We start from the raw sequence: 9,023 nt of genomic DNA, 5'->3' as shown, positions 1-9,023 counted from the left end.
ATATAAACTCATAATATAACTGTCATCTAACTTTAAGCGTGCGGACCCTACGGGTTCAAGAACTATGTAGACATGACCGAGACACGTCTCCGGTCAATAACCAATAGCGGAACCTGGATGCTCATATTGGCTCCTACATATTCTACGAAGATCTTTATCGGTCAAACCGCATAACAACATACGTTGTTCCCTTTGTCGTCGGTATGTTACTTGCCCGAGATTTGATCGTCGGTATCTCAATACCTAGTTCAATCTCGTTACCGGCAAGTCTCTTTACTTGTTACGCAATGCATCATTTCGTAACTAACTCATTAGCTACATTGCTTGCAAGGCTTATAGTGATGTGCATTACCGAGAGGGCCTAGAGATACCTCTCCAACAATCGGAGTGACAAAACCTAATCCCGAAATACGCCAACTCAACATGTACCTTTGGAGACACCTGTAGAGCTCCTTTATAATCACCCAGTTACGTTGTGACGTTTGGTAGCACACAAAGTGTTCCTCCGGTAGAGTTGCATAATCTCATAGTTGTAGGAACATGTATAAGTCATGAAGAAAGCAATAGCAACATACTAAACGATCAAGTGCTAAGCTAACGGAATGGGTCAAGTCAATCACATCATTCTCCTAATGATGTGATCCTGTTAATCAAATGACAACTCATGTCTATGGTCAGGAAACACAACCATCTTTGATCAACGAGCTAATCAAGTAGAGGCATACTAGTGACACTATGTTTGTCTATGTATTCACACATGTATTATGTTTCCGGTTAATACATTCTAGCATGAATAATAAACACTTATCATGATATAGGAAAATAAATAATAACTTTATTATTGCCTCTAGGGCATATTTCCTTCATGGAGTCCGAGCGGGGTTGAGCGGGAAGCTTGGGGCGAAGGAGCCTGACGGCGGCGAGCTGCGGCGGCGCCTCGGCGGAGCACGGAGATGCATCGACAGCAGGGAAAGAAGAAGGAGAAAATGGCGATGGGAGGGGAGGGCGCGCGTGCTCCGTCGCTCCCCCTCCTCCCCCTACCTATAGCCCTCGGGCTATGAAGCCGAGGGGGTGAGGCGTGGGGTCGTGGGATTAACTGCGCCCACGACCCCATGACCCCACGTTTATTTCGCAGAGTTGCTGCGCAGTAACTCCCCTTGGAATCGCAACCGCTCGCCTCGGCCGCAATGGATCCGCCCGCACGCCGAGGCCCGATGGTGGCGGGCCCGGCCCGCTGTCACGTCCCATCAAGAGCGTGAGTTGGCAGGCAGGTTGGGCTAGCGGGCGGCGCGTGGCGTACTTACAGCGGGCGGCAGGCCTAAAGGCTGACCAAGCACGCCACCTGGTTCCCGCCTTGGCGTTTCGAAATTATCAAATGAGCCCGCATGGTCATGTCGGCTCCTGGCAGCCGGCACGCCAGGAATCGGACCATGCGTTTAGCAAGAGCATAACGGAGAAGAAAACTCCTGAGGCTTCTCGACTTATCAGCCGCGACGCCTCACCAGCTTCGGGGACTACTATCGGAGTAATGGGCCACGGGTAGCCTAACCCGAGTCCCAGAACCTTTCAAGACCTTGGGCCGACTGCGCCCCACGAGCCTCTAGAATGAAGCGCCGCCTTCTGATGGCCGGCTGCCAGAAGATGGCCAAGTACCAGAAGACGGCTCCAAGATGTGCCAACTCCTAGCAGGCGGCCTCCAGAGAGGCCGGCTCCTAGTAGGCGGCCCACGACGCCCTTAGAGTCCGCGCCCCCCATTAAGAAGACAAGACCAGGTGAGGCTACAGTGTAGCCCATCACCCTCGCGTCTAGAGCTTGGCATGGCCACAGTGCCCCGTACCGGCGGAGATCTCCGCACGACGCGGCACTGTTGCCACTCCATCCTTGACGTCACCCCTGTCAGGCGGGGCCTGCTCCCACGACGGCTCGTCGGTACGGCTTGCAGGCGGCGGGCCCCACTAGACAGCGAGAGCCCGGAGGGTGGCGTAGCCTGACTAGTCGGACCCAAGTGGATCCGGCTCCTAGCGGTCAGCCGGATCCTCCCTCGAGGCCCGTGCACCATTAACCAGACGAGACACGGTGAGGCTATAGTGATCTCCCACCAGGCGGCGGGACTGTAGCCACACCCCTCCCCGACCAAGCATGCGTCATTAGCATAGCGGCTACAGTAATCAGCCGCCGACCGACTAGCGAGCGGCGGAGGCGGCCTGTCGGCTCTGTACCAGACCAGCCGGCAGGGCCCACCAGGCGGCGGGCCCCAGCAACTGACAAAGAAGCCGGTGACCGGAGACACTGATGACCGGGTCCTACACCCGGCCAGATTACCATTGTACCCCTGGGGGTAGGCCTATATAAACCCCACAGGGCACCCATACAAAGGGTTCCTAACCTGTTAGAACTAGACTCATACACAGAGAGAGAAAAAAGCAAGCCTTGCCATCGTCTACCTCTAGCATACAGCTCGAGGAGCACCATTGTACCCACTAGTACCTTAGTGATCATGCGGAGACCCCGCAGAGCAGGACTAGGGGGGTTATCTTCTAGGAGAGCCCAGAATCTGGGTAAAGTGCGCCGGCGTACGTGTCTACGCCTCATCCCGCTTCCGGGCACCGATGACGTTCTACTCGCTCCCACCATGATAAGCCATTCTTTGGCATATGTCGCATCCAAACCGCGACAAACCGGGAACCCCGCTTCCTTCGCTTGTGCGGCTAGTTTGCTGGCCCAATGGGCTGCTCCCCTAGTACAACTCGACTTTGTGGGCGCTGGTCCGCTGAGTATATAATTTGAGTCCCGTCGCCCTTGTTTCCCGTCCATCAGTTCCGAGTCCCCCCCACCCCCGAAAAAAAGATCAACCTAGGGTTAGGGTTGCGGCGGCGGCGGCGGCGGCGGCATCAGCTTTATTCCCGATCCCGGTCGCCGTGTCCACCGGAGTCGCGCCAGAGCTGGAGGAGGACACCGCCATGGCCACAGGAGTCGCGCCAGAGCCGGAGAAGAAGACCGTCGTCTTCCCCGGTTGGGTGATGCTGGATCGCTTCGGCCGCACCTACTGCCACGGCGACCTAGACGCTGCTTGTGAGGAGGCCAATAAGAAGAAGACCGCCGTTGAAGTCGTCACGTCCACCGGCCACCACTGCTTCATGTCATTCACCTTCTCGGATCATAAAGAAGGGATCTCTTACCTCGATCTACACTGGCCGCTGGAAGGCTCAGCCAAATCCGAGCCCCCCTTCAGCGTCCACGCATATCCCTACCTTCGGGCAACCGACAAGGACCTCGTCCTCTTCGACATCTCCCTCCCGAGCCAGACTAGCTTCTTCGACCTGCCGCCAGATCTGTTCGTCTACACGGCCGCCGGTCCTTCCCCCTGGGTGCAGCGGCTCCCTCTGTACATTGAGGACAGGGAAAGGCCGTTCCTGAGGTCTAACTTCACCACGGGCATCCTGCGACTTGCGCACCACCGCTTCATTGTTGCCGACCTCAATGTCTACCTGGGAAAAAAGGAGGGCTCTCACGATTGTTCCATGCTTGCCGAGCTCTGTGTCTTCAACTCCGAGACTGAAGAGTGGAAAGTCATCGAGGAGGTGCCCGCCCCGCAGCCCCAGGACCAGAGCAATGGCGGCCAGTTCCCCATCCTTTGGTCAACCGACAATGTGCTCGCTTGTGACGGCCGTTTCCTCTGCTGGGTCGACTACTTGAGTGGTGTGCTGCTGTCCGACTTCTCCACCATAGACTCCCCGGTGCTCCACTTCGTTCCTTTCCCTGGAGGAAAAGAGTACAGTGAGGAGGTACTCCTCTCAAGGTGCTTTGCGGGGAGATTCCGGAGTGTGTCCATCAGCCATGGCATAATGCGCTTCGTCCACATTGACAATGACTTTCACGAGAGAATCCATGTTGACTGGCGTCGGCGTCTCGAGAGAAGCCAAGGACACCAGCAGCCGCCCCAAAAGATCACCATATGGACTTTGAACATGAGGGGTGGTAACTCCAAGTTTGAGTGGGAGCCACACCGTGAGATCAACCTGGATTGTCTATGGGCGCAATGTGATTACCGGGCTCTGGACATAGGTCAGCGTCTTCCCCAATTCCCAGTCATCTGCGTGGAGGACCCTGATGCCCTGTGCTGCCTGTTGAGGGATGAGGGAACTCCTGGAAAGGCGTGGATGGTCATGCTTGACATGAACTATGCATATCTGCGGTCATGTACTCCATATATCAATCAACACCCCTACGATGCTGGGCGTGTGGATGTGGAAACTCACCAAAACTTCTTCTCTAATGTGCCCCTACTTCCAACCGTCTTCTCCAACTACCTTGAAAGGCCATCAGGTAATCCCCCTTTGTACTTATTAGATATCAAGTAACATGGTTGCATTTTCTTAGCTTTCTCTTGGATATGGCAGTGTAACACTGGTGTCTTTGCTCATTTATCTTACATATAATGCCATACATATCCTGCCTGGTTATGTGTATGACTCTCAAGGGTAATTGAACTGTTGACTTTTTTCATGCCTAATAGCTTCGCCCTACGTCCGGGTTTATTAGGCCCCCCCTTACATTCTGAGCCAAAGCATATGAAAAATATGAGTTATATGTAGAAAAAAATGGTATCATTGAAAACTTCATTTGAATATGTTGTTACCATCAATCTTCTCTTAGGCTGTTCCAAGTGTTTTGAGTTATAGCCGCTCCAGTTGTGTAGGTACACTAAACTTTATGTCTATAATAATTAATAATAGCTTGCTCTTTCTGCCGCCAAGTCGTGTCCTCGAGAGTCTAGAATCCTCTTCCTCTCCTTTTTGGATCTTTTGCTCTTTATATAGCTGCCCACTATCTATATATGTGTAGTTCTTTATTCACTACACAGCCTTCTGTTTACTAGTTTGGCGTGCTATTTTGAAGCAAACTCTAGGAACTAAACTATTTTGATTGCTCTTGTAAAGCATAAAACTGGAGCTTGTACCTTTAGATTACTCTAGGAACTACACACCAACCTTTTAGCACATACTTTTCTGTTTAAGTTTTAAAATTTGTTCTGTTGGGTTTCGTTGGGTCAATCAGGTGACATCTTTAGTTGTTTCTGTTAGGATCCTTTTGTTCCAGATTATTTGTTTTTATATTGTGTAACTAGATACCTGGCCAGTGAAAAGTCATTCTCCCTGCATGAGACTTTTATTAGGTAAAACTCTTGTAGCATTATCCTCATTGGCCTTCTCATGTGACTGTCTTCGTCTTGATGCCATGATGTTTACGTTGATATTTAGGACGAAACTGTTTTCTGTCAGTGTACCCCACTCGAATGCCATTTAAATTTCTAGTTTGTTTTTCATTTTTTTGAACTATTACTGTGTACATCATTCTTTTTAAAGTGGTTTTTTAGCCAGCAAAACCATCACACTAGGTTTAGCAACTCATCATACTTGTCAGTACTGCTTGCAAGCAACATAGTCAGGTCTTCAGATGCGCCCAAAATTTCTGATTTACTACCTTCTGAGGTTTTGCCGTGTTGCTTGTTATAGTAATTAAAATTTGAAGCATTTGATATATTGTTACCATAAATCTTCTCTTAGGCTGTTCAAGTGTTTTGAGTTTTAGCCGCTCCAGTTGTGTAGGTACACTAAACTTTAATACTCCCTCCAAACCAACATAAGTGTCGTGGTTTTTTTGGTTCAGGGGGAGTAATAAGTTGCTCCTTCTGCCAATCAAATTGCCCCCGGAAGTCTTGAATCCTCTATTTCTCCATTTTGGATGTTTTGAACTTTATATGGAACTGCCCAGTATCTATATATGTGTAGTTCTTGATTCATTATGCAGCCTTTGTTGCTGCTACTTTGGTGTGCCATTTTGAAGCAAACTCTAGGAACCACACTATCGTGATTGCTCTTGTAAAGCATAAAACTGGATGGTCATCTAATTTCTATATCGGAGCAACTGTTTTCCTGTACCATTTAGCACATATTTTTCTGTTGGTATAAGTTCTAGAATTTGTTCGGTTGGGTTCCTTTGGGTCAAATCAGGCGACATCTTTGGCTGTTTCTTTTAGGATCATTTTGTTCAGGATAGTACGTATTTTGTATATCATGTGGCTTGTTAGGTAAAACTCCTGTAGATGAGCCTCGTTGGCCTTCTCATGTGTCTGTCTTCCTTGGCGACAGGCCTTCCAACTGTTCTCTTAATCCTCTAACACCTCATCCAACATCCTTACACCTGACTGTTGTCAGGACTCCAGTGTTTCGGCCGCCCTATCACTGCCTTAAGCCTTGTGCCACCTGAACACACACCACCATGCTGACGGTCTGTAGCAGGTCACCACCAGTCCCCTGTGTGTCCGTTGTGGTCCTTCCAGCTGTTATCTGCTCATTGGGGTCACAAATGCCACATCATGGCTATGTGGTGTTCTCAGACGACACTTTGGTGATGAGTTAGCTGAGTGCTAACTGCGAAGAGCATGATGTCTCTACCATGTAAAACCAGATCGAGTTTCTATTTCTTGTTTGTCTATTTCATTTTTTGAACTATCAGTGTACACATTCATCTTATGTGTCATTACTGCTCGCAAACAACATAGTCATATGTCCAGATTTTGTATATATCTAAGTTTTTTTTTTAAAGTGATACGACGGGATGGCGACAAGGTTGCATCTAAACCTTCAAAGAAGGTTAAGCTGGCAAGTACTCCTCCAGAAGTTGCAAAGAAGGCTAAGCTTGCAATTCATCCACCAGTGCAATGTGAAGACCTGGAATCTGATGACTGGTTGGACTTTGGGCCCGTTCAAGTCAAAGACGATGTTCGTCGATGGTGCCAAGTCAATAGCGCAAAAATTGGCATTGATGGGATGAAGATGGTGTACTGATGAGTATCTATTTATTACTGTAGTTAAGAGTGTGTACTGGTGAGGATGATGTGCTGGATCCTGTAATCATATGTTTAAGAGCCCTATTTCATTGTAGACAGATATGAAAAAGGAATCGAGCCCTAGGCTGATCGTATGGCTTGCATAATTGTGCATTATGGTTGCACTATGAGCAAAATTCATACAAATCCACCATATCATTTGACCACAGCACCCTAGCTTGTCCCATAAACCAAACACGTCCTTAAGCTTTCGTAGCTTGTCTCGCTGTGCCCACCAAATCCTACTGGAACGGAGTGGATCGAGGTGGGACGCCCACGGGTAGTCTCATCCCTACTTTTCCCTTCGGGCGCAGGGATTCATTTTTACGCACTTCTCTGTCTCCCATCTCTCGTTTTACATCAGCATTTTTACGTATTTCTCTGTCTCCCGTCTCTCGTTTTACATCAGCACGCTCTGGCCGAGAGCAGAGATTAGGCCATCCCGGCGGTTACAGATGTGCAAAGGGATACATCCGTTACGTTTTGGGCCACGACGCGGCGACTCAACAACGTTCTTGGTTGTCTCTTGTGATTAAGATCAAAGATCGAATAACTGACTGTGTATGGTATGTAGCCTCTGTGCAGAGAGATGTGATTGCTACTCCTAACAAGAATCGGAAGGAATTCATCAGCCACATAAGGCACATGCAGCCGGGAGGGGGAATCAAAGAACACCTACAGTACCTTCAGGCGAAGTGAGTCTATTGCTCATTTTTCTGACCATCTTTCCATCTCTCGCGCGCGATGCACTTCCGGCGGCACCCTTCGCTGCTGCTCCTGCCGGCAGCCTCGGCTGTCCGATGCGATGGCGACGAGGCACGCCCAAGGCCTGCGCGCGTGCGGCTGGACGGCTGCGCAACGGCGCGGCTACGCGGTGGCGTCGACCCGCCCCTTCGGCGGTCGGACCCTGCGCCCCCATAGGCGTCTGCGGCTCCGTCGGCAACGGCCACGGCCGCTCACGGCGCTCGGGCCTCACAGCCGGCATCGCCCGGCGTGCTCGGGCCGCATCAGCGGCTGCGGCCCCGCCCCGTCCATGGCGCGCAGCGCCCTCGCTGCTCCTGTTCGACGCTGGCCCATGGCTTGCGCACAGCGGCAGTGCATCCTTGGCCACACGCAGTGGCACGACGTGGGCTCCTCAAGCGCGGCAGCGCCGCCTTCCTCCGGCGGCAGTTACGGGATTTCTCCCGGTTGAAGCAACAGGGGAAAAGGAATCTTATCCTTCCCCACTTTGCACTAAAATCCCTGTATTTACAGGAACTAGCAAAGCAGCCCGAAACAGTGGTCCAGGCCAATTTTTGCAATAATCCTTCTTTTATTCCTGGGATTTGCAAATTGATCCTGTCAACAGTATATTACTATTTACTAGTATTACCTGTCTTAGACCCTTAATTACTGTATTTCTGTAGAGTACTTTGTATTCCAGAATATATGGTGATGTAATATATTTCCATGTTATTCTACATGTTGAGATTAATTACATCTACTATTTGCAACTGAGAATTTTAATTTCTTGCAAATAAAAATCAATTCATCTTAATTGAGCCTTGTGGCTTAACTAGCACAAGGGCCCGTGCGTTGCATCGGGTAGTACAAGATCATATATTCGGTGATCATAAGTCCTTCCAAAAAGGTTTGTTGGGCCTCTATTTTGGGTGAGAACCATAGTCATACTGCATACACATACAAAGTAACAGTTGACTAAATGCAGAATTGCTCATAAAGTCACTATCTAGCTCAGAAAGTCATTTACATTTGAGAGCATCATCGATGTAGTCTTTATTTTCTCAACTGGATAACAGTTCCTCATCGTCACCAGCTACACAATATGAAATGTGAATAAAAGGCTGCAGTAAGATTTAAGGGAGAAGAAACCCAGGGAAGTTTAACCCTGTTCTTAAATGGCCTCATGTTGTTATTCTTGGCGCGCTTCACATAATGATCACGCTTCAGGTGAAAATCTGACAGCATGGAATTAGAAACTGGTTATTTGTACAAATAATGGACCATGTGCCTGAAAATCTGGCCCTTTTGTGTGTGACTCAGTTCCTGTTAAAAAAAAAGTACAGCAACACACTACTTGAACTAATATGGGAAATCGCTGAAAGATGTCGCTATGCTTGGCCAGTGTCAC

At 49.5% G+C, this 9,023-nt stretch overlaps 1 protein-coding gene across 1 annotated transcript; it reads left to right on the top strand.

Annotated features, from left to right (window-relative positions):
• The first annotated feature begins 2,802 nt into the window (after positions 1-2,802).
• LOC119276641 lies at positions 2,803-7,046 on the top strand. Its single transcript, XM_037557767.1, has 2 exons — positions 2,803-4,326; positions 6,610-7,046. The coding sequence occupies exons 1-2, from the start codon at positions 2,961-2,963 to the stop codon at positions 6,849-6,851; spliced, it is 1,608 nt and encodes a 535-aa protein (XP_037413664.1). The 5' UTR covers positions 2,803-2,960; the 3' UTR covers positions 6,852-7,046.
• Positions 7,047-9,023: the final 1,977 nt, after the last annotated feature.

This window comes from Triticum dicoccoides, chromosome 3B (genome assembly GCF_002162155.2).
Source record: "Triticum dicoccoides isolate Atlit2015 ecotype Zavitan chromosome 3B, WEW_v2.0, whole genome shotgun sequence".
NCBI lineage: Eukaryota > Viridiplantae > Streptophyta > Magnoliopsida > Poales > Poaceae > Triticum > Triticum dicoccoides.
This window is presented reverse-complemented; position numbering and strand designations above follow the sequence as displayed.

Coding starts and splice junctions, on each gene's coding strand:
- LOC119276641 (XM_037557767.1), top strand. CDS start 2,961: ATGGCCACAGGAGTCGCGCCAGAGCCGGAGAAGAAGACCGTCGTCTTC. Junction 4,327..6,609: donor CTACCTTGAAAGGCCATCAG/GTAATCCCCCTT, acceptor TTTTTTTTAAAG/TGATACGACGGGATGGCGAC.